At 39.7% G+C, this 26,987-nt stretch overlaps 1 protein-coding gene across 5 annotated transcripts in view; it reads left to right on the top strand.

Moving 5' to 3' along the window:
• LOC131436290 (filamin-B) overlaps positions 1-26,987 on the top strand; it is a 148,484-nt gene that overhangs the window by 23,154 nt on the left and 98,343 nt on the right. For all 5 annotated transcript variants that reach the window (XM_058604931.1, XM_058604935.1, XM_058604940.1 and 2 more), the window contains exons 2-5: positions 24,492-24,780; positions 24,841-25,491; positions 25,548-26,032; positions 26,096-26,282. In XM_058604931.1, coding sequence (XP_058460914.1) covers positions 24,550-24,780; positions 24,841-25,491; positions 25,548-26,032; positions 26,096-26,282 — 1,554 coding nt within the window. In that variant the 5' untranslated portion in view covers positions 24,492-24,549. The remainder of the gene's footprint in view (positions 1-24,491; positions 24,781-24,840; positions 25,492-25,547; positions 26,033-26,095; positions 26,283-26,987) is intronic.

The raw sequence follows: 26,987 nt of genomic DNA on the forward strand, positions 1-26,987 counted from the left end.
TGCAACTGATTTGGCAGCTTTTGCTCAAGATTTTCGAAACTTTTCTATAGTTGTAGCTTGTGGTTTATATTGAGAAAGTTCTCTTTTTACGAGAGCCCAATACCGCACGTCCAGACTGTTGGGTGGACTCGCGTGTTTTGGTTGAACATGAGCTATATTAACTTTATGCCATTCCAAAACAATGAAGCGTAGTGACAAGATACTAAAGCTGACCAGAATGGTATCAATCGCTTCTTTAAGATTTCTTCACTGCTTATTCCCTTGCTTACCGTTCCAGTAGTGATGAAGCTTTGGCTTGCTGGACCACAGCTGCATATTGCATGCCAAACCAAATATTTTTTTAAAAAACAACTTTTTTCTTCGTCCTGAAATGCCCCTCTACGTATGACAGTTTAAAAAGACATCCCGGGTAGCTGCTTAACGCCTTCCTGCACATATGATTCGTCATTCCATTAGCCGTCAGGAAAGCCTCGTCAAATATTTCGCGATACAACTTGCGAGTCTGGGTTTGAGCCGTCATCTTGCCGGTGCTTGAAAGTATCCCCAAAAGTAGAGTCTATCTTTATTTTTCTAACCACAGCACGTACCGAAAGATCTGGTCTCTTCTGCAATATTTGCTTCGCGTCTTTCTGGAGATTCGTGAAATCCGTTTGTTGGCTGTATCGAAAGGTTTGAGAACGTTATAAGCAGTGCTTGCATCTAGTCTTGACTTCCGTGCATCACAACGAACGCTACGCTCAACAGGTTTACTTTAACCCAGATTTCACCGAACGACGTTTGGATTCTATGAACCGATAACAGAATGCATCAGAACATTTGGCACTGTTGAACGTCTATTCGATTTCGGCGAACCCAAATTTAAATTTGCGCAAAAAGTGTTACGATCCACATTTTCATAACTTGACTACATTATATTCATTAAGACTTTTTTTTGTCGGATGAACTAAAAATAAATAAATAAAAAAATATTTTTTGCATATTTTCTGACAGATTCGGATTTTCATTGTGAACACACACTTGCTTTTCACACTTGCTCTTCTTTCGATGCCAATTTCGATCGAAAAGCTTGCAGTATCACCGAAAATTGATTTTACGCAATGAACACAATATTTCTAGAGTTCATGAAGTATTTCCGGAGATATACGCATTTAGGGGTGTCCCGATTTTGTCGCGAAAAAGCCTTATAACTCCGAAACTGTTTATTATAACTTACAAACTAGACCAACTAGCCTGATGATAGCTTTAAAACATGTCTAATATTGTTGAAATGTATTCTCTAATCTGTGGGAAAATTGTGCACAGAGAAGAAATTTTTTGATTAAATCATTTATTCAGTTATATTTCCAGAACCGAGGTTTTACTTATTTTATGTTCTGTCGTGAATACGACTTACTTTACTATGGGGTGCCTTTTCAAAATTTACTTTCTGAGAGAGTGATAAGTTTTTGATCGTGAATATCTCTTGTTGTATCTAACGAATCAACATAATTTTTGCTACATGCCATCGGAAATATGATCACAATTTTATGATAAAATATTCAGTTGTGTGACATAATCTCAAATAATTAAAAATTAAACTTTTCTGAGATGTTTGGTATAAACGAGTATCAATTCATAAGGCGCGTTTGCCTTTCTCGTATTTTTAAAGCTCATAGCTCAGTGATCTGTGAAAGGATTTATATAATCTAACTACCAATAGAATCGAAATTTTTCAACTTAAGCGTGTATAGAAAAAGCATTGAAGTATTTCAGTAGTACACTATTAAAAAACCTGTCTCATTTGACCCATGTCAACACCAGCCCATCGTTCTGAGGAAGAGAACAAAATATCTGCTGCTGTACAACAAATCGTTCGAGAAAATGTTCCGAACAGTGTTTAATATCGTAGTGAGTTCCACAATTTGGTCCTTCTGAAAGGCAGGAATGAATCCCGAACAGCATCCGGATAGTTTCTTTCAATGAAATGAAAATCCGAAATGAAATAATCGACATTAAAATTCTGTTTGCAGCTATTTTTATAGCCGTTAGGACCGCCCATCAGTGAAAAAGCTACATACGAAATCAGGTAAAAACAAGCCTCTCAACAAAAAATGGATCAGTTTGGATTCTATCGCCACTGCGAGCAGATGTATTTTGTGTCTTCTGCAAAGCTAGTTTCGCCTCCGACAAGAGCGATTACGTCACAGCTGCCAGTCATTTGCATTGGTGAAAAAGCAACGGTGAAGAGCATTACACAAAATCAGCCGTTCTAATGGCTCTAAAAGTTTTCTACAGAACTATGAGGATTTCTTGCTCGCAAATCGAAGAGAAATATCCTCAGTTTAGTACAAATCTAGAACTGTTTGATTTGATTTTTGCACTTTTCGCTGTGTGAAATTCAAAGTAATCTAGATCAAGTGAAGCCTTCTTTGTTTTTGCGAAAAATGTGGAAAAGGGGAATGCTTGCATAATTCATACAATTGATTAACTAATTGATATTCGGAAGTGTTAAGGAACAGGTCAGTTGTTTTCGTATTCACGACATCCAGTAATGTCTCTGACATTACCCACCCGCCTTTTTTAATTAGGAGCAAGGAAAAAGCCCACTGGAGCTGAGACTCTTCGTTCTCCTTCTCCACCAGGTGTGAAACCTTCTCATCTTTTGTATCGACAGATTACATTTGTAAAATTATACATAATCAAATCTTTAATTACATTTATTTAAGCTACAAAGCTAACTAACAACTATCCTTATCGACTAATTATCTTAATAAAACTAGCGAGAAAAGAATCGATGAAGACGGTGTTTAGAACTACTAAACAGATAAATTAAGATTTTGAATTCGCGACACAAACTTGAAAACGGTTCATTAAAGCCATAGTTAGCTCTACCATGAGAAATTCTTAGGAAAGGATTAAACCGCAAATTACGCCGATGAATGTTAAAACTTGGCTGTTGTAGGAGACCTGCACAATCAATTAGAGATTGGATTAAGGCCGCGACGAAAACAGACAGCCGGATAGTATGAGATGAAAAAGCTTGAAATCATCGGCAAATGATAGCTTCATACATTGCAATGAGAAATTCAGATCATTTTTATATAGTAGAAATATGAAATGTCCTAGATGGTTTCCCTGAGGAACACCGGAACTCAGATATGATTCGGCCATTCAATCCATTTGAGAAAATAGGCGCTATATTCAAACCTGTCGAGTTTTGCAATTGCAATTTGATGGTTAATCTTGCCGAATGCAGCAGTAAAATCCGTATAGATGGCATCAACTTGATGTTACGCTTGCAATGATCGAATGATATATGACGTATTCTGAACAAGATTTGTAGATGTAGACCGTTTAGGTATGAAACCGTGTTGAGTATCAGATAAGTAACTGGAGCAGTTGTTAGTTATGAAGTCCAGAACTTTTCGAATTTCAAATAGTTTCTAAACTGAACACAATGCGACAATTCCTCGATAGTGTGAATAAAGGGTTTTATCGCTCTTCTCTATAAGCGGGAAAAATGTAAGTTTTTCTAAAATTCGGAAAAAATAGAGAGATAGGTTGAACGGCTTTATCAAGAGTACAAGGAGACTTCTGCAGCATTTCTTCAACACTAATTACGGAATACCATCAGGGCCGGCAATGATGATTTCAGTTTCAAAAATGCTTTGTTAATGACGGTAGTCGTAATCGTAGCATGTGAACCAATCGATGGACGGAGTGGAACATTGCTGGTAGCCAAGAGTATATCCTACTTAGACAAAGTTTCTTCGGAGAAAACGTTAAAGCAGTTGCGGAATAGATTACAAACTCCAGAAGGGGTCGAAGCATCAAATTCACCAAAAAACGTATGAGTAGGTAATCCCTATTCATTCGATGTATTAAATTTGCTCTATCACCTAATAATAGCTTTCAAACGATATTAAAAAGGGACTTTATCTGTTCGGTCATCTCAGTCATCTCAAAGCAGTTTATCGGTTTCGTGGCTTGTACCGATATATCTCCGGAACCGAAGGCGTCTGCCTTTTGATCTTCCTGATAGTAGCTTCCAAATGAACCTTAGATTGTTGAAATTGGTTAATCCATCTTCGATAAAATTGAACGGACAATAATATCTCGTCGAGCTGAGTTTAAACCATGTGAAGACTCTAATTTGACTCGATGATATTGAAATTTTAAGTTTGTCTCATGGTGATCATCATAATCTCGAACCACAGCTAACAAGGATATTAATTACCAGTAGAATGGTTTAAACAAGCCGTGTCTCGTATGCAAATAATTAACTGTAAGGTCTTTCAGAATAATTAAAGTAGTTGAGTAGACAGATTCATTAGCGATGATCAGGTAATTAAATCTGTCTTGTGTCTGGATTATGTTGCAACAAAGAAGTGACGGACATCCGATCTTCCTGCACAAAGCACTAAAAGTGAGCTTCTATAGCTTCACGTGAGCATCGCAGCATTTGAAGGGGGTATTTTTCAAATGTTTCGTGCGTTCAATCCTTCAAGATTCAAACGTTAACGTGATTTTGTAGGAAAGTATTGGACATTAGATTTACATTTTGTCCAGAGCATTACCGCATGCCTACAATCATAGTACATAATAAGTTTCCGCAAACCTCGCCCCTTTTCTCGCCACACTAATTGACCCCGAAAAACCGCAACACCACACCGTTTGGGCACTTATCATCCAACCGGAGGCTTCGAGTTTCAATGGCGTGCGACTTCAATTGTTGTGTTTGCTGGTGTGCGCGCTTCGAATCCCACCAGATAAAATGAGGCGAAATGAAACACGAAAAGTGTAGGCAGATCAGCGCGGCGCTTCACCATCATAAAATGCATCGTTTTGTGTTTTGTTTTGTTTATTAATCTATTCGGTCGGATACGTGGAACGCGATCTTTCTTAAACCTTGACCGACAATGCTGGTGAGCTTACTGCTTCTCCCGATGCTTGGTGTTTGCTGGTGATTAGCATGTTCAAAGTTTCCCAGTTTGGTCAGACTGCAGGTTTCATGCAGTGAACTTTTTTAAATTCATTGGAACGTAACTGCAAGTCCTCGTTATTTTTTTCACAGATAACAGGCGCGAATCTACTCAAATGCAACCTTGTCGCAAAACAAATAAATTAACAACAATGTCGTAAGTCATCGCCATCGGTGCCCATCTCACGAGCCAACTACGAGACATTCCTTTTTGAGAGTTCGCCTTGCGTCTCCTTCGACGGTGTGTTTTTTTCTCCTCACCCGAACGCTCACATCCACAGACTTATGCCATCAAGGTTATCCACGGTAATTTATGCAAAACAATATCAATCAATTTCCAGGAAGGCGATGACTGTTCCTTAAACAAACATAACAATGTTACTGGTGGAGGGCGAAAAACAAACATCTGACCACGTCATCGAAGCGCGTCCGTCGAGTGTGTTGCCATTTGAAATTCACAGCGTGTTCGGTTGTGGTCCTGCCAACAATTGAACTGATGTAATCTTATGAGGCGACAGGGCAATTTCAATTACCATTTGTTTGGAAATTGAGATTGCAAGATATCTAGGTATGACACGATCAGGGATTATGCATACATTTTTTGTGCCGTGTGTTAGATTTCATATGTTTTCAATCCTCGACTTGGAAAAAATCATCAGAAGTGTTTTTTGACGGAAGTCGCTGTGTTCTCTTGCTCACTATCATTTCGAGTTCAGAGCAATTGAAGGTGAAAAATGTGCATATCCTTTTGCATTGTAATAATTCAGTAAGGTATTCATTAAGACTTTTTATTATCAGATGAACTATTTTGACATGGGGGAAGGGCATAGCGTTATGGGTAAAACCATCGCATTTCACGCAGCCTCCATGGGTTCAATTCCCAACTTTTTCTGACCAGAGAGGCGAATGAATTTAAGGTTCAAATTTCAATAATCGATTTAAAAACAAGGGAAAAGTAATCAAATTGTAATATTGGGTGTACGTACAAATGAATTCGGTCCGTTTTTTTTTGGGGTCAATATTGCATTTATTTCGAAATGAAAAGAATTTAAAGATACCTACATCTCAGGCTATTTTCGAAGTCCATCTTGAAAAAATGTCTCGACTTTTGCTGTGATCCAAGTTTGACACCAATTTTCGATTTCTGCGAAAGATGTAAACCGATGACTTGCTAGTAGCCAGTAGTCAGAAGGAGCAACGTCTGGAGAATATGGAGGGTGAGACAAAATGTCCTACATGAGGGCATCCAAATATATTTTCACTACTTTTGCGACATCAGGCTGAGCTTTGTCATATAGGATAATAAGTTTATCATGTCTTTGCTTGTATTCCGGCCATTTTTCTCGTAATGCTCGGCTTTAACGCATCAATTGCAGCCTATGCCAATCGCCAGATATAGTATCGCCTGGTTATAGTAGCTCATATCATATGACTTTCGAACCATGAATATTCGGCTTTGACGTTGATGTTGAGGTCGATGGCAACAATTGACCGGGTATAGCGTAGTATTTTTTTTTCTTCTTGGGGTTGTCAAAGAATATCCATATTTTATGTGAATCAGTTGCTCGCAAGTGAAAAATCGTCTCTTGGTTTCAGTCATTTCCAATGATTCCGCAAGCTCTTCCTGCATTAGACTCGGATCTTAATCGAGTAGGACCTCCAACTGTCTTACCTTACCTAACAGCTATAGGCCTGGGGTGTCCTTTGCTGTATCAAGCATACGTCTCCACATAACTCGGTCCATGGCTGCTCGTCGCCAGCCACTCAAGGCACGGATGCTTCTGAGATCATCCTCTACTTGATCGATCCACCTTGCTCGCTGCGCTCCTCTTCTTCTTGTACCAGTCGGATTAGATTCAAGAACCATTTTCACTGGGCTGTCGTCCGACATCCTTATGACATGCCCAGCCTATCGTAGACGTCCGATTTTAGCTGTCCGTACGATGGGTGGTTCTCCTAGCAGCTGTTGAAATTTGTGATTCATACGCCGTCTCCTGGTTCCGTCTTCCATCTGCACTCCGCCATAGATGGTCCTCAGTACCTTTCTTTGGAAAACACTGAGGGCGCGTTGGTCCTCTGCCAGCATAGTCCAGGTCTCGTGGCCATAGAGAACAATCGGTCTAATGAGCGTTTTGTAGATGGTCAATTTCGTGCGTTGGTGTACTTTTCTCGATCGAAGGGTTTTTCTGAGTCCAAAGTACGCACGATTCCCTGCCAAAATACGTCTCTGTATTTCTCTGCTGGTGTCATTATCGGCGGTTACCAGCGAGCCCAAATACACGAACTCGTCAACCACCTCGATATCGTCACCGTCTATCAATATTCGTGGTGGGAGGCATAGTGTTTCTTCTCTAGAGCCTCTTTCTCTCATGTATTTTGTTTTCGACGCATTTATGGCCAGTCCGATACGCCTAGCTTCAGCTTTCAGTACGATGTAGGTTTCCATCATCTTCTCAAGGTTACATGTCACAATATCAATATCGTCAGCGAAGCCAAAAAGTTGTACGGACTTTCGGAAGATCGTGCCACTCGTGTCGATCCTCGCTCCTCGAATCACACCTTCCAGGGCAATATTGAACAAGATACAAGAAAGTCCATCACCTTGACGTAGCCCTCTCCGAGATTCGAAGGGACTCGAGAGCGTCCCAGATACTCGGACGTAGCACATCACTCTATTCATCGTTGCTTTGACCAATCGCGTCAGTTTATCCGGGAAACCGTATTCGTGCATTATCTGCCATAGCTGTTCTCGATCGATTGTGTCGTATGCCGCTTTGAAGTCAATGAATAGGTGATGCGTGGGTACGTTGTATTCACGACACTTCTGGAGTCTTATCGCGAATATGTGATCCGTAGTGGCGCGAGCTCCAGTAAATCCCGCTTGGTACGGCCCTACGAATTCCTTAGCTATTGGTGATAGACGACGACGAAGGATTTGGGAGAGTACCTTGTAGGCGGCGTTCAGCAATGTGATTGCGCGGTAATTGCAACAGTCTATCTTATCGCCCTTTTTGTAGACGGGACATACCACCCAATCCATCAATTCCTGTGGTAGAATCTCCTCTTCCCAAATCCTAGAAATCATCCAGTGCAGCGCTTTAGCCAGTGCCTCTCCTCCATGTTTGAGCAGCTCGTCTGGCAGCTGGTCATTGCCCGCGGCTTTGTTGTTCCTCAGCTTGCCGATCTCCTCACTTATCTCCGACAGATCAGGTGCTGGGAATCTGTCGCCGACTGAGCGTGCACCCAGATTGATTCCTGTACCGTTCTCTGTATCTTGTGCTTCGCCATTCAGATGCTCGTCATAGTACTGCTTCCACCTGTCGATGTAGCATCCTCGCCCTTGCTGCATTCTTCTCTTCGACCAACTGCTGACATTCGCCGTCAAACCAGTCATTTCCTTGATTCGATAACCTCGTACCTAGAACGGTTGCAGCAGTGCTACTCACGGCGGACCTTATGTTGCTCCAGCCGTCTTCAACAGCCGCCGCGCCAAGCTGCTCTTCCGTTGGTAGCACTAACTCCAGTTGTTGCGCGTATTCCTCTGCAGTACGAATGCTACGTAGCTGCTCGGGATTGAGTCCCGGCGTTCCTGTGCGACGAGTATTGTGCACCGTCGATAGTTTTGAGCGCATACAAACCGCGACAAGGTAGTGGTCAGAATCAATATTGGCACTGCGGTAGGTGCGGACATTGATGACGTCGGAGAAGAATCGCCCGTCGATGAGAACGTGGTTGATTTGATTTTCCGTATGTTGATCAGGTGGTCTCCAGGTGGCTTTGTGGATATCCTTGCGGGGGAAGAAGGTCCTTATTACTACCATTCCTCGGGAGGCTGCAAAGTTTACGCATCGTTGACCGTTGTCGTTTGTTACCGCGTGCAGGCTCTCCAGCCCGATCACGGGTCTGTATATTGCCTCCCGGCCTACCTGAGCGTTCATGTCGCCGATGACGAGTTTTACATCCCGCCGTGGACAGCTGTCGTAGGTTCGTTCCAGCTGCGCGTAGAATGCTTCCTTCTCGTCATCGGGTCTCGTCTCATGTGGGCAGTGCACGTTGATGATGCTGTAATTGAAGAAACGGCCCTTGATCTTCAATACGCACATTCTATCACTGTTTGGCTGCCACCCAATTACGCGCTGGCGCATCTTGCCCAACAGTACAAATCCCGTTCCTAGAACGTTGGTTTTGTCGCAGCTCTGGTAAAAGGTAGCCGCTCGATGCCACTTTTCCACACCTTCTGTCCCGTCCAAAAACGAAAGAATATAGTAAGGATCAAAATTTGTAAAACATCCAAAAAATGCTCAAGAAATCAGAAAAAAATTGATTTGAACTTGTTAAATCGGCGTGAATTTGTTTCAAAAATTTCTAAAATCGTCATAAAAAATTAAGTTATGGTTCAAAATTGGAAAAAAATTGCTAAAAATTGGCGAAAAAGGTAACAAAAAATGGACATGAAATCGAAGTCTTCTCCAAATAATCAAACAAAATCGATCAAAAATTTAAAAAAAATGAGAAAAATGTTAAATTTTACAAAACAATCACAAAAAGGTCCCAACATTGCCAAAAGATTGCTAGAATAGACAATACTTTTGAAACTTCAAAAATACTCACTCAATTAATACAAAAATTAACATAAAATGGTCAAAATTGACGAAGAAATATCTCAAAAAAAGTAAGAGCAAGATATAAGATAAAATAAAAAATCTCAATACATTCTGCTAACGAGCTATGGACAAATGGGGGAAGTCTGGGAAGTAGGTGAAATAGTTTCCCGAGTGTTGTGTTCGCGAAATGGGTTCAACCGACAGCTAGAGCATTAGTAGAATCTTACTTGGCTTGTGTGCAGTATCAGGTACAAGTTCAGCACTACTTCATTTGTTGAGTTCTGGAACGTGTTCTACACATTCGATATGGTCGGGTAAGCATTTTTTCAAAACCGAACCCGACCCAAACCTGAGATAAATTTTTCTTCCAAACCCGAACCCGACCCGTACCTGATAAAAAGATGAAAATCTTTAACCGTACTCGACCCGCAAAATGTTCCGAAATCCGAACCCGACCCGTACCCGCTGAAAAGAAAAAATCGACACTTGTACCCGACCCGAACCCGACAAACATGTTTTTTTTTCTGTGCCCGAAACCGACTAATACCCGTCGGGTATCTCTACCACACATGTATCAGAGTAGCGTAGTTGGTAGAGCATCTCTCCGGAAAGGAGAAGGATGAGGGTTCGAGTCCTTCTTTTGGGTGATACTTTTTCGCCAAATGTTCTATTTTCGCTGTTTCATGCATTTGCACCTTCTTTCTCACAATATATTTAATATTTATTCGAACCTAACCCACAATTTATAGAAACCCTATTTTGGTAAAAAACTTACACAAAATCGTGAAAATTATCGAGCTGACTTGAAAGCGGCACTAAATTGACAACAAATAGACATAAAATTGCATTAATATAAAATTGACACAAAATCGATACTAAACAAACACAAAACGGACTAAAATTGCCAAAATCTCCAATATGTCAATGTTTGTAGCTTTAGGAACAAGAATAACAAAATTTATTCTAAATTGTCTCAAATTTGACAACAAATAGCAATAAAATTGAAACAGAATTGGCACCAAATTTAAATAGAAGTGGGTTGAAAATTAGAGTGAAATAGAAGCGAATTTAACAAAAACATGAGTTCCAAATTCTACAATTTCTAAAATTATTAAAAATTCGTAGGGTAGCGATAGCTTGAAAATTGAATTAAAATCGAAACAAAAAGCAATTCCAGACATTCACAGCATTAAGGAGTGAGGTCAAGGAACATAAAAAACAGTGTGATTATAAATTTTCCTAAAATCCTCTAGGAAAAAATTTTTGTGGTTGAAACAAATCTTGAATTGGTTATTTATGACAGCTTGCGAGGACGCGTCGCGACGCGTTTAGTACCTAACCGACTAACTTTAAACGCGTTTTTCTCGAAACACGATCTTCATAATCGAGCGAACTCATAGCAGCTACAAATCTTTATCGCTTGTTCCCATATTTTGAGGACACTTTAATAAATATATTATCTAGTATAACAGGTAGGGGTTTCTTAATATGAGGTAAACTTTTTTTTTATAAACAATATAATATTAAATTGTCATATAAAAAATAGAGTTTTTCACTAATATGCTAATAATTTTTCGAACAGGGGCTGAGGTCCAGTAGGAGATTGATAGTACCTATTATCTTGCTCCGAACAGTACCAGCCTAGATGCCGTGTGGAATCCGGCGGAAAAAATGAGCCAAGAATTGATCCACTGGGTTCCTGCTTCCGCATGTCGTAAAAGGCGACAAATGCAGGAGTTCCTTTTTCCTTTCAGTTATTAGATATTTTCAACGTTTCACTTCTGATTACTCTATTTTACTAAATTATATCTTCAATCAACTTATCAATTCGTGACTAGTTTTGGATAAAAGTTTTATTCGATATGTTCTCTTTCTCTATGTTATTGCTTGTCTTTCAAGATTATAAATTGAATGATACAAATCAACTATTGCGCAAATTCTTTAATATTACAAAGCTAATAACAGAGATAACAAATATCGGTATATTGAATAAATAGTAAAAAATACTTAATAAATTAATAATTTTCTCTCAGTAGCCGGCTGCCCAGATCACCCAATATAACCAATTAATAATTTAAATAAGTAAATAAAATAATAAAGCGGACATAATAATAAATCAAGTCGCGCGTGAAATCTGTGGACCTTTGCTTGGTGATTTAAAATGGCTTTGTAAAAATTTTTAGAATATGTCAATGCAATGAATCAACTATTTTGTCTAAATCCTATTCACTCGTTTATTTTGTAGCAGGTATTTCCATTTAGAAAAAAAAAGGGAAGTTTTTATTCGTTACGCAATAGTATTTCAAATTTTCCTTCAGTTTCCACAAATAAGAACTGTGAATCAAGCTCCTCGGGACTTCAGTATCGGATATTGTTGAAACTTTCACTCGGAAAGCCAGTCAGTTTAGTGGTGCTTCCGAGCATCTTGAAACAAGAACATACTAGGTCGCACACGAACACTACAATTACTGAAATTTATACTAACAAATATCCTTCTCCCGTTACACTTGTGGAGTGCGCAGTAGTATATACAACAAGTGTTAGACTAACATTCCTTCCCATTCCGTAGACGATCACGTTCGGGCCTGGCCGGCGCCGGTACTGATCAATGAATTCTGGGGTTACCTGAAGATGTACATTGAAGGATGATTTACCAGTCCCAGGATGGATCATCTAGAAACTGCCTGTACAATTTCAGCTAATCCCGATCAGTAACGGAGTAGTAACCAGGGGTGGTCGCTCAACCTCAAGCTCAATATGCTAAATATTTTTTCGAACAATTAGTATTTTCGGAATCCCCTACGTTGTATACTAAGGAGTGTATCGAAAATAAGCTATCCACATTTATTTGTGTTGTACGCATGTATTTGTGATGGTTTTTATTGCTCAGATCACAGCATGCTGTGCGTTTGGCTGTCAACTTTCGTTTGTTTACTTGTTTGTGCGGTTGAAATTCTGCGTTTTCAAAATGTCGCGTATTGAGAAGGCAGTGTAAATTAGGGTTTCGGACACATGGTGCAGTGAGAAGGGTATTAATAGGCGAAAATTGGCGAAGCGGTTTGGAATTCATCATGTCAGTGTTAAAACCATCATTAATAAGTTTGGGGAACACTAATCTTTGGATGAGCTATCAGGGAGAATCAGAAAACCCGGTTCTTCCAACCCGAAACTGAAACAGAAAGGGGTATCTCTAATCATGAAGAACAAATCAATGTCAATACGTGATTGGCCAAAAAAGCAGGAACGAGTGTTGGAATGATTCAGCGTATCAAGAGGCGAAATCACCTGAAGACCTACAAGAAGCAGAAAATCTCGAAAAAAGGTGTAGAACAGAAGAAGCGAACAGTAACAAGGGCCTGGGAATTGTATTCGCGTCTTTTGCTCTGTCCGGATGCAAGCGTTTTGATGAACGATGAGACTTATGTAAAGGAGGACTCAAAAACCCTTCCAGGTCCACAATACTTTACTGTCGTAGTTGGAGAGGATGTGAGCGATGCGGACAGATCGATTCAAGTGGAGAAATTCGGTCGAAAGGTTCTGTTATGGCAAGCAATATGTTCCTGCGATTTGAAGTCAACCATTTTTCACTCTACCGGAACTATAAATGCAGAAATCTATCGATCTGAGTGTCTCCAGAAGAGATTGCTGCCTTTATATAAGAAGCATAGTACACCTCCACTATTTTGGCCGGATTTAGCGTCGGTTCACTATGCCAAAACCACTCTCAATTGGCTTGCGGAAAAGGGTATAAATTTCATTGAGAATAATATCAATTCCCCAAATTGCCCTTCGACCCATCAAACGTGGATCAGGGTCATGTCGCCGAAAGCCATTTCGCCGAAAGCTCTTTCGCCGAAAGTCATTTCGCCGAAAGGGTCATTTCGCCGAATGTCATTTCGCCGAATGGGCCACTTCGCCGAATGTCATTTCGCCGAAAGCCATTTCGCCGAAAGGGTCGTTTCGCCGATTCCTGCAATTGTCTTAAAATCGTAAAGGGAATTGATTTAAAATAAAGACAAATTAAAGATGATAACGTTAACGCCCGTTTTGTTGACCTAAAATTGTACTTCTTGAATAAAGATTGATTCATGAACCTCAGAACGGAGTTCCCAAAGAAACTTGTTGACTATTACCCACTAATCATCAAAGCAATTCCATAGGTATCTACCAAGCAAAAGTATGTGGTATTTTCCGTTTACTAAATAAAAAATATCTAATGCGGCTTCGCCACATCGATTTGATTCGTGTGCTGTCCGACCTCGCTACCGCTCGTTCGGACCTAACTAAAGCAAAGAAACCTAGTTTTGAGTAGACCGGGCAAACGAGGCGGTTACAGGTTTGTATGCAAGAGGCCGCCGCTTCCGACGGCGGGTCGGCGGCCAACTCTGCCGGCGTCGCCTCGGCGGCTTTATGCCGCCGAGCCATCTTGGCTTCGGTTATGTGGCTGCGCCACATCAGTTATACAGAAGGCATAATAACACAAAAAAATAATTAGATGTATTCGAAATTACTCTTTCGGCGAAATAACCCTTTCGGCGAAATGACCCTTTCGGCGAAACGACTTTCGGCGAAATGACCTATTCGGCGAAACGACTTTCGGCGAAATGGCATTCGGCGAAACGACTTTCGGCGAAATGGCTTTCGGCGCAATGACCCGCTCCCATCAAACGTTACTGGGCAATCGTGAAGAGGGTCTTCAAGAAGACTGGTAATGCAGCTGGGAACGTGCAGGAGTTCAAAAAATTTTGAGCTCAAGAGTCCAAAAATGCGATGCAACACTTGTCCGGAACTTGATGAAGAGCGTTCGATCAAAAGTTCGAAAATTCGTGAAGGATCAATTTTTAGTTTGAATAAAATATCGTTTATTTGCGGATAGATTATTTTCGATACACTCCTTAGTTCATGGTATATACTTAAAAAATGTGATTCTTGTGTCAGCTTTAAATTTGAAGATACAGCTCATTTTGGACCTCCCGGAAAACTAATTCCAGCAATTTGGTCATGAAGAGGCTCTTTTTTATTAGAATCATGAAAGAATTTTTTTGTACGTTGAAGTACACTTGATTAAACGTTAAAACACAAATTTCGATAGTTTTCACCATATTTTGACGCGCATGGTGGCCTTACCTCTTAAAGATGGCAAAGTCATGATCGACGATTTGGATGAAACTTTGCACACATCTTCAATATAAAAAAAACATTCATTTTGCACGGATGGTGAAATCAGTTTGACTCACGCAAGGCTGGGAAAATCACCGGGAATCAAAAACCATCGGAGATTAAAGATCACTGATCACACAGAAATCGTCGTTGTAAGATCGCTACTGATCTGATCTACATATGATTATGATCCTTATATTATCATAATCAACGTGATATTTTCCATTATTGAATTCCCGAAGGATACGAAATGAATCGTTTCCACAGATCTCGTTGACACGCGCTATCATAATTCACTTTAGAAACATCCGCTTGTGGTACTTCCGGTTTCGGAAGTACCGGAGGCAGTGTCCAGAATACTCTAAAACGGGAATTACATTGATTTCTTGCTGGTGAGACAGGCATTATTAGGTCAAGACGTGGATTAAACTACTTTTTAATCAACGGATGTCGCACGAGCTCTAGGCCAATCCTGTCCAAAGATGCATAATAGGTAATATCAACTTACTACTTTTTTATTTCAGTCATATACCGAGGCTTGTGATATCTAAAAAAACTGATAAAGTTGTTTGATTGTTGATTCCCAAATAGTAAATTGATAAATTGTTTTGTTTGTTGATTCCCAAATACTTTTATAAGTCAGCAATCGGTACAGATAGAGCTACTAAATTGCACCGGATGTAGTGGGTGGCAGAAGTACCTTGCCATTGAGTATCACACTTTGGACAAATCGTAGGTGTTGTGTTATTTATGCTTTAAAATGCTGAATAGATGTTTAATCGATGGCGATTATCATGCTATGAGCAAAAAATATTAAATAGAAGTGAAATTCGCACACATGACAAACCGAAAGCCTACATTTTTTTAACTAGCCCATTTCACGCTGCTCGGCTATCGCCGTCAAACCAAGTTACATAAGGCAACCTTTCAACAGTGACCTTAATCGCAAATACGTCGGACCTAACAAGCATGACCCACGGAAAGAGAAGACCCATCCGGGTGGGTCACGCAGCTGACAGCAGCGACAATCTCCCATACCGGCTCGTTTTAATTCAATTTTCCAATCTTTCGACACACTTCACTTGCTATTAAGGTCACCAGGCACCATTCACCCGCGAACGGTCCACAAAGGGGGCAATCCGGGCAGAGTTGTGCGAAAGTTACCGGCTGTGCTGGCTGTCACTGGTTGTACGTTTGTGTCTGTTTATTTTGATGACGGATTTGAGTTGCCGGGCTCGATTGATAGCTTAGATTTTTGCGAAAGACGAGCAATGCGCAAGCGACGAAGAGTGACGATATAATTGAAATTAAGCCACGCTGGAGTCAATGTTGACGGAAATAGTGTCATTGGGATGGCTGGAAAGGGCATTGCACTGTGGAAAATTTGTTTTGGTGTTATTTGTGAGTTGGATGCTTTACCATGGACGGAATGATGATTTATGAACAATTTAAGTTACTTTGCATTATTTCAAATATGGTTTCAGCTACATTTCATTTCGCGTAAGTATTTTTTGAGGAGACAAAAAAAATGTTTCATTTGGACCCTTTATTTGAATACATACTCCAAGCATCATTTTCGGGCACCAACTCATCGACCCCGCTCTGAAACTACACATTGTAAAGATTTGTAACGAATATCACTACTATATCGGAAGTCAAGAAGCAAAGTCTTAGTATTACATTCCTTCTGTGGAACTTGAAGTTCGGGTTCAACAGATTTTGTAGCTGATTTATAGTGTGTATGACTGGTACTACGATCATACTGATACTAATGATCTTTCCAGGTCGGGGCTCGAACATACGACAACTGGCTTGTAAGACCAGTGCTCTATGCATTGAACCATCAACCAGAGCCACCGAAAGTTGCCATCTTGAATTTTAAAACGGTTTCAAACATCTATTTTCGACACTTTCTGACCAAACCGCCAAAAATGTCCATATATATTTTATATATAGTGATTTATTTATTATTCAAAACGCTGTTCGAGGATACAATTTCAAAATCTCTGAAGCAACCATACTCCCATTTGAAGTTTACTTTAAGAAAGAAAATGTACTGCAAATATTAACACGATTGTCAATAAGCCCCCAGTATGACAACCAGGCTTCACTAATTGAAAATCTCTCCAGTGTTCAATAGAGACAGCCTTCAGATTTCATCTATCCAAATAGCAGGCCAGTTGGTTCATTAGTGCCATGGATGCATTCAATGACGCTACTTTTAGAAAATTAGTAACAAGATAGAAAAAGAACTTCGTGTGGTAATAAAACGTTGTTTTTGAAGAAAATAAACATTCTGTGCACTAATTTAGGTTGTTGTTCCGGACATCGTATCAAAATATCATTCGATCATTATGGAAAATCGAAGTATTAAAGTGGCAGGAGATAACTGACATCGTTAAGTCAAAAAGAAGTGTCGTTACTATAAAAAGTCAAACCTCATCGTTATTATAGCTAAATTCCATTAATTGAAATCAACATTGCCCCCGAATCCACCATATTCGTCTGATTTAGACCCCAAATGACTTGATGTGAAACAAGTTTTTTTTTTTCTGGGAAACTTGTCTGTAATTGCTCTGCATTACGTTAGAAAGATTACGTTCGGTTAAAATATAGTTCGACACCACTCAGGTCTGTTACGTTGGAAAACGTTTTACAATCAGGGAAGAAAATCGATTGTAGAACATGGCAGATGTTGATCTCATAAGTAGTAATCTAAACTAACGACGAATATAATATGATATTTATTGATAAAGCAAATCAATTAAGTTTGTTTAATGTTAATGTGCTACTATTGAATGATGAGTTGCATAAACGATAAAAATTCACGTAATATAACCTTCCTAATCTATGTATATATCAGGTGTACAACTTTGCTTCCGCCGTTTTCCGATAGGTGGCTGTACCGGCAGACTGGTCAAAACACATAGATGTTAATGCCTTTAAAGTGAGTGTGTACAGTGCCTAACGAATTGTCATCGCCGTTTCAGTGACAGTTGTTCTTGTTTTCGTATTATTCACCCTCAAAAATGTCTGCCCAATTCTCGCCATTTGCGGGAAGTTTTACTTTTTTGTTACAATTCGAAAAAAATGCAGCTGAATGAACTTACGGTGATGCTGCTCTGAGTAAAAGAACGTGTCGGAAGTGGTTTCAACGTTTTAAAAATGGTGATTTCGATGTCGAAGACAAATATGGTGGTGGAAGAGAAAAAACCTTCAAATATGAATAACTAGAAGCATTGCTTGATGAAGATTCGTGCCAAACCCAAGAAGAGCTTGCTGAATCGTTGGGAGTGAGTCAGCAAGCCATTTCAAAACGTCTCAAGAGCGACATGACAAAGTCATCCTCCAACACGACAATGCTCGGCCTCACGTCGCAAAAATGGTCATAAAGTACCTGGAAACGCTGAAATGGGAAGTCTTGCCCCACCCGCCGTATTCCCCAAATGTCGCTCCTTCTGATTTCCACCTATTCCGTTCGATGGCACAAGACCTGGCAGATCAACATTTTCAATCCTTCGAAGAGTTGGAAAAAAGGATTACTTCATGGATAGCGTCAAAAGAGGACTCCTTTATTCGAGCCGGGATTAGAAAATTGCCGGAAAGATCATCATCTGTAAGCACTTTTTCGCAATAAAGCTTTGATTTTGGGAAAAACAGCGGAAGCAAAGTTGTACACCTGATAAATACATCATTGTGTAATAATTGCGCAACTGGAAATTTTAAACAAGTATCGATTGCTTCTTGGGTGGTGGATTTTTATATCCGGCAGTCCTCAATAAGTCCAACAAACCTGTTTCAATCTTCCTAATGGTGTAATTATGGATTACTTCTATCACATGCACAATGTAACATTTCGGATTAACTTGGATAAAATATTTTTCGTTATAGAAAGTCATAGAATTGCTATAAAAAACGACAGCAGACCCCTAGTGTTACATACCATTTGACTCAGCTCGATGAGATCGGTAAATGTGTGTGAGTGAATGGGATGTGATTCAAGCTCGAAAATCATTAAATGTCATTTCCGATTTCTAATATATAACGGTATAAATAACGACTTTGTACACAGTTTTCTGAATTATTGAATCCTAAACTTTTGCATAGTAGTGAATATTTCCATTAATATTGCTAAGAGATTGTTTACAAACAGCAATACTGTGATGGTGCAGTATTACCATCAATACATACATTCTCTGTTTATTAAAAGTTAAAATTACAATAATGGAAATGATATTGCATGCTTTAAACTGCTATTTTAACAATATTACAATATTTACTTGAATTTCATACATAGTAAAATGAGCGCAGGTTTACACTTGCCTGATATACCTAATGAATACAGCGAATATTAACGTTTAAACGCAGCGCTTGGTAAGTGCTCGGGACAAGAGGAATTCTGCTTTTGCCTGTTTATAAATCAAATTTATGCTGACAGGCATTTTTGTGTTTAATTAATAAATCAACCTGAATGAACTAAAACACAGTCTCTTATTTATATAATCTATATTTACTAGTATAGAATGCTTCTTCCGCTGATTTTCGTATTACTTGTTACTGAGTATTATCAAGGTGTTTTCAAAGCTCCAAGAATAACAATGTCAATTTGATTACCAGATGACTTCCGACATCTAAATATCATCATGCTATATAAGTTATCATTTATGATCATGTGTGAGTTTATGGAACATTACTATAGTGATCATTCTTTAAAAAAATCAAACGATCAAACGATAATTGATAAGAGCGGCGAACAACCGCTGTGGATAAATCCCTTAATAAACGACAACAATAACAAGTTAACTCTAATACTAATCAGAGAAATACAGTAGTACCTATTAATTCAAATCGATACCCAATCGTTTTATATCTTAATATAAAGCAACTATTCCCAATTATGTCCTCGGCATCTAAGAACTAAAACAATTGAATATATTGGTAAATAAAAAACTGTTCCCAACTACAAATGCTGGAAGAAAAGAATATCATATTAAGATTCTAGCATCTTCTGAATTCTTAAATTCCTGGGCTTCGGATGATGAGCCTAAGGACGCGCACCCCCAATTGGCGGATGGGAGTGGGAGTCAATTTAAACTTCCAAACTGGAACTGGATTTTGGACACGAATTCTGAATTTGGATTCATGACTTGGATTCTGGAAATGAATTCTAGAATTGAATTCAGGAGCTGAACCTGAATCCTGGAAATGAATTATGAACCTGAGCCCTACTATTGAACTCTCGACTTACTCCTGGATTCTGGACCTGAATTTTAAACTGAACATCGAAACAGAATTCTGAGCTGAGCTGAAGTAGATCGCCCGTAGTTGCACTCCGTGATTGACCGAATGAGTGGAAATGTGCAATGAACCAAGAAAATGAAGCTTGGGAGAAGCAAATCATTTTCACTGTACATACCCACTCACTCCTAACTTTTTATTAAATGATCACTAACGACGCTGGCTACGGCCAAAGGTTGTGCTACAGAGGGAAAGGAAGGAATGTTAGTCCGATACTCGTTGTTCCTAGAGACCGCGGGTACCACTGAACCTTCACGAGCATCACTGGATAGGAGATTTGTTAGTAGGGAGGGAAAGAGATCCGGATATGTTTTGGTAAACAATATGATCTCAACAAAACCTGATTTTCGATACTCAGGAGAAATATAATAAAAAAAAATATAAAATATCTCCAAGGAACGATCTCACCAGCATCCCTTTTCTCCTGCTCGCTCTGCGGTAGCAACGCCAACTGAAAGAATAAAATAAAACACTCGCGAATGAGTCCGCTGCAGACCAACCCTAGACCTTCAGTGTGAAAGACACAATCGACTTGTAAACTTTCATACATTTCATAGAAATCCGACAGCAACGACTATGACACGCAGACGGCGCTTCGATCAGTCAACAGGTTAACATCGTTGAATTTTGGGGCGGTAAGTTCTCAGTTTTCGCGCACTTAAGCATCCTTAGTTTCGCGGATCAACATTATTCAATAAATAGCACTCTCACTACTGAACACACACTTGCCACACCTGCACTATTACACAAAATAACTATTTCAACCCAATTTTTAACAAACAACACATTGAAATTATACTTTTTTTCACTGAACATTGAAACAGAATTCTGGACCTAAACTCTGAATCTTGATTCTAGAAATGGATTTTGGACCTGAATTTTTGATTCTGTACTAGAATTACAGAATTTGATTATGTATCTGAATTAGAAATTTTTATGCTGGAGCTGTATTCTGGTTCTGGGAATGAAATCTGGACCTTAGTTCTGAGCTTAAATTCAGGACTTGAATTCTGCATCTGATTTCTTGACCTACTATTAAGACCTGGGTTTTGGAACGGTTTTATAGAACTGGATTCTGGACATTCACTCAGGAGCTGAATTTTGGACACGAATTTTAGATACTGTACCAGTATCTGGATTCTGGAAATGTATTTTGAATATGAATTCTGGAACTGGATTTCGGACATGAATTGTGAAATTGAACTCTGCACTTGGATTTTGGAAATGAATTCTGGATCTCAATTCTGAACATTAACTCTGGATCTGAATTTTGGGTCTGAATTCTACACGTACACTTTGGACCTGCTTTCTGGGCTTATATTCTTAACTAAACTTCGGAGTAGAACTCTGATACTGGATCCTGAATCTGCACACCTAAATTTTATTGCTGAATATCGGCAAAAAAATTCCGAAATTTGCACAGCCGAGTGCTCGGTGATCGTCTCGGCAAAATGTATAATTACTGAAAATCTCGGCAATCCTAAATTTGTGAACTGTCAATTAATAGAAATTTTGATTTTCGGCAAAAGCGATCATGAATTGCCGAGTCATCAGTAATTGAACGAAGAAAGAATTGCTCTTATTTATTGTATAAAATAAATATCATAAAAGCGAAGGTGGAAGAAAGAGGGTGTTTATTAATGTTGATTTAAATCTAGCATATATAAAAGAAAAGCAAACTCCAAAAGAAAACATCACGGCTAAACACAATTGTTTCTAGTGCTTTGCAAAATCAAAAAGAGACATTAGTTGACAAGTGCCTCACCGAGTTTCAGTAAAATCTAACTCACTATTGGAAATCTCGGCAAATGGATTTGTTGATTTCGGCATATTTGTTGTTTACTGACAAGCTCAACATAGTATTATGCCAAACTTCGGCAAAAGAATGCGCTTTACCGAGATATCAGTATATTTTTTTAACGAATTTCGGAAAAGAGCACGTGAATTACTGAAGAATCAATAAAATGCCGTGTTGCCGATCTAATTCGATATTTCAAATGCCGAGCTCGAAAATCGGTTTTAAGTGTGTACACCAGGATTCTGGAAATCGTTTTGGACCAGAATTCTGGATTCTGAATTTGAATTATAGATATTAAAAATCTGGATCTGCTTCCGTACTTGAATTCTATACCAGAAACCTACAACTGGATTCTGTATCTGAACTCTGGATATGAATTCTAAATCTGTTCTGGAATCGGATTTTGGATCTTGATTCCGAATTAGGAACCGAATTTTGAACTTGGATTCTGGTTCTAGAATCCGGAGATCTGGACTTGGCTACTGAACTTTGTTTCAGAACCTGGATTCTGCATCTGATTTCTGGATATGGATTTTTAACCTGGAATCTGGACCAGCATTCGGGGCCTGGGTTCTGGATCTGAATAATAGAATACTTAAACTTAATCTAGTTTAAATTGTTTTCCCGAAAAAAAACCTCATGAAATTAATTTTTCATAAAATAATCGTTAATTTTTTCCCATGTTTTGGCGCCCCCGGCTGTTGGCACCCGAGGCGGTAGCTTCACTCGCCTTACCCTCACTACGTGCAAAATATGTGCAAAATTTCTAAATAATTGGTGAAGAAGTTTTTAAACGACGAAGGCAACAATTTACTTTTCTAGAGAACGCGTAGGGTCTAACACTTTTGAAAAATAATATATTGTTTTGTTGTACTTTGTTATAATATAACATTTCATAAAAATATTTTGTCAAATTTTCAAGTCAATCGGAGCAGAATTTTTGAGCCGGTTCGCCGAGCTCTTGTCTCGTCGCAGTATGAGATAAGACAAGATTTGTTCCTATGGCTTAGAAAATTTATCAAAATATTCTTGAAACGTTTTACTATGAGAAAATACAATGAAAAAAATAAAAGATTTTTTAAAAGTGTTAGGCTCTACCCGCACCTTAATAAAATATGTTTTTGAAACAAAAATGAGTTGATCTATTTTTTATTCCATTCAAAGTAACTTTTTATTGTTACGAGTTTTCAGTGAAATTTGTCCAAAAAGCAGTAATATTTTACGGCTTACGACGGTATTATATCTACAAATTATTTATGAACTTTTACTCGACTCATTTATTAACTTTTACTGAACTCATTAAATGTTTGAAGTTCCTCCAAAATTATACCGTCATGTGTAAAATCTTTTTGATTAGACAATTATTGAATTCTATCTAATCTATGCAAGACTAAGGTTCTCATCGCTCGATATGGATTTCACTGCCCAGCTGTTCGATAGATACTGCCACCGGATGAAATGAGAGGAAAAGCTCGTAACCTGTGTGCTTTCGATTGCATTCGTACGTGATCACGGAGTCGCAAGTCCGCAGTACGAACCGTGAGAAAAAGCTATAGTGGAGATTTGATGAATAGAAAAATAAGTGCTTCAAATACCACTCTATCAAGAGACCGAAGGCAGAGGAGACGGGGTCTCGTTTGTGTATGTTTGAATTATTCTAAAAGTACGATTTTTTTTTCAACGTTCAAGTATTGCATTGCTACAACCACAATCGCGAAAGCAACTCTCCAAATGGATGAACATGTGAGAATTCCTTGGTCACACGGTTATTCAGCGGTCCGCTCGTCGGTCAATTCAGATTCTACTTGCATATCCCGCGAAGTACGCGCGTATCGGACGGAGGGCTATCGCGGTATGAAGTGTGTTGTTTTGGTATTGAATTACATCACCTGACGACAAATGGACGATGGACGAGAAGGTTTCCCGGTGCCGGTGCAGGTGAAAGGGGGCTGAATAGCATGTGTTTTTTTCTCTCCTTTCGAACTGCGACCCAGCTGGTTTACTCCGGCTGTCCATATGTGTTGTTTTTGCGCCAAACTAATAAATGTTCGACCGACTTGGATAGTGTTTAGCAATTTATTGTTTTACGGCAGAGTGTCCAGCAGTTGTTGAAACTTTCCAGATGGCAGTTTACTTGTTGAATAATACATTTGACCGTGATTTTAAATGATCGCGGAGTTATCTTCATTTGCGGCTTACTTAATGAAAACATTGAATTAGTTCTGGTCTACTAGAAATTTTATATTACCTCAGGAAGGATTTTTATAGGTGAAGGACTGTAGGATTAATTCTGAAACAGTTTTAATCATCAGGTCTTAGCATACACAATAACCGTTTCGTGTAGAACTAAATTTACGTACTTCAAAAAATAAACCCCTTCATTTCGGTGGTGTTCATGAAACTATAGAAAAGGCTCCTACATATTCGGCAGTCGTCGTCGTTGTTTCACGGTTGACCACCTCGAGCCTATTCTGAAAGGTGTCCTTGTTCAAAATAAAAGCCCCAGCAAAGCAAAACCTTCAGTGCCGAAGAGTCGTTTGGAAACGATCAATCGCACAAGGCACGAAGCCACACCGTTACTCGGAGCCATTCTCCACCAACATGGACTTCCTTATCGATAGTCACCCTACCCGAACTTACCAGTGTCTTGTCTGAACTTCCTTTTCCACAGATGGTGTAAAATGGTCAACGAAACTCGTCACCAAGCTGTTTGATTCGACAACAACGAAATGGAACTACCGAAAGGAGCCAAAATAACCCACGCGGGGCTTATGCAGCATACCCCGGATGGAAAGAAGGAGATCCAGAAAATTACCCAGGCCGGTCTGGTTGCCCGCTCGCCGGAAGGAACCGCCGCCAAGGGTATGAACATTCGCGGAAACGAAGATCTGTGGGTGGAAATTCAGGCGAATACCTTCAAGAATTGGGTGAATGAGCATTTGCGGGAATCTGGAATGCAGGTCAGTATGCCGATGGTTGATAGTTTCGCCTTTTTTGATGTTGTAACCTTTCGATTTCAGGTCACCGACTTCCACGATGATTTTTGTGACGGAACGTATCTTTGTGCGCTAGTGGAAGCGCTTCAAAAACGTCCGCTCAAACCGAACTGGAGCAAACGACCTGCAAATCAGCACCACTATCTGGAAAACGCCACCACGGCGTTGAACGCCATCGAAGCGGATGGTGTTAAGCTAGTCAATATCGGGAACGTTGACATAGTCAACGGGAACGTCAAACTGATTCTGGGACTCATTTGGTCCTTGATTGTACGTTACCAGATCGGCAGAAGTAAGTTTCCACCGCGGAAGCTCATGCTGGCATGGCTGCAAGCGGCACTTCCGGATTGTAAGGTCAACAATCTGACGACTGATTGGAACAGCGGAGTGTTGCTGTCGGCTTTGTTGGACTACTGCGAACCGGGAATCTTCCCCCATTGGCGGACATTGGATGTTCATGATTCGGTTCGGAATTGTGAGCGAGCTATGAAAATTGCCTATGATCGGTTCGGAATTCCGAAGGTGCTGGAACCGGAATATCTCGCTTCCAGTTGGTTGGACGAACTTTCCGGAATGACTTACTTGTCGTACTTCATGAAACCGGATGGACCGGGATATAACGCAACCATGCGATGGGTCAATCAAATGGTGAAGAAGCCGGTTTCGAACTTTACGGTAAGTAGCAACAGGACGGTTATATGCGCATCGATGTGATTTTAATATTCTTTTAGACGGATTTCAACGACGGAAAAATCTTTTGTGAGATCATTCGAGATTTGGGTGGTCCCGTTCCCGAACCCAGTAAGTTGAGTTCCGATCCGGCGGCTTGGGAGAGTAATCAAACGAAGGTCATCGAGGGTGGTCTTAAATTAGGAGTTAAACCAGTGTTGGCCGCTAAAGACATGGCAATGGCGGACGAGGAGCATCTCGGAATCATGGCTTACACAACTTGGTTACGATGGGTAATTCCTAGGCCTCCGCTGGCAGACATGCTAGCCGTTCATTTGGAAAGTACTTCCGGGCGAATCGGAGAACCGACGCGATTTAGAGTGGAGGTACTGTCCAGGGAAATCGAAATGTCCAAGGTTAAAGCATTCATGAGCACTCCGAACAGTAACACGCTGCAACCGGTGAAGCTGAATTCACGAGGAGAAGGAACGTACATCCCGGATAAGTATGGAATGCATGAAATCATCCTGGAAGTAGACGACAATCAGTAAGTGATTCGGGTAGGTTGTCTCGCTTCTAGTTATAATGAAATATTTTATTTGTTTTTTAGACTGGGTGGTCATTTCTTCAGAGTCCTACCTCGGTTGGTACACGTGGCTCCACCTGGAATGGCTCCGTGTGCTTTGGGTAGTCTTGTTGAAGTGCTTGTCAATGCTACCGGTGCTCCGAAATTTGAAGATATTCTGGTAACCGCGTACAGTCCATCCGGGAGACCATTGAAGTGTCCACTAAAAAAGGTATGAACATTTATGTTTTTTTTTTCTATGTAAGTGAACAGGGCACGGTGAGCAACATACGAATTGATCAATTATTTGTTTATTCGACTCATTTTCCACTTGATTGGTTTAATCGGCAACTACTAAATCAGTAGAATGACCATCGAAACTCTTATTTTAAACCAGCTAATGGTTTCTCATATCATGTTGGGAATGATATAAGAGCAGTCCAGTTAACTTTGATAAATTTTTCTGCCGAGCCATCTCTGAGAAAATGAAATCGCCAAATTGCGTTTACGGGTGGGGATACCAAACTCAAACCAAATGCATTTTGTAACCGAATGTTGTAGCTTTCGAACAGTATATAACATTCCGCGTGAAACTATCGTTTTCCGCACCACGTGACCAAACGTAGCCGGATAAAAATTCTTATTTAGCTTTTGGGACCATAATATCATAATAATTCGTTTGAATTTAAATTTATGAAAATCGGTTCAGTCGTTTCTGAGAAATTGGAGTGATTTTCGTTCTGGAGTATACGACCATTAGTTCCTGTACTTCCGAAACCGGTAACTGATATCTGGTATCCCGAAATCATTAAAATTAGTCGATATCTAACTTGCCAAACTAAAACCAAAATTAATTTGGTAGATTTTTCATTGTCATGTATCTTGTAAATGAGATTTTTATAATTATCAGCCCCTAGGTCCGGAAATGAAAGTTTTA

This window comes from Malaya genurostris, chromosome 3, assembly GCF_030247185.1.
Source record: "Malaya genurostris strain Urasoe2022 chromosome 3, Malgen_1.1, whole genome shotgun sequence".
In the NCBI taxonomy this organism is placed as follows: Eukaryota; Metazoa; Arthropoda; class Insecta; order Diptera; family Culicidae; genus Malaya; species Malaya genurostris.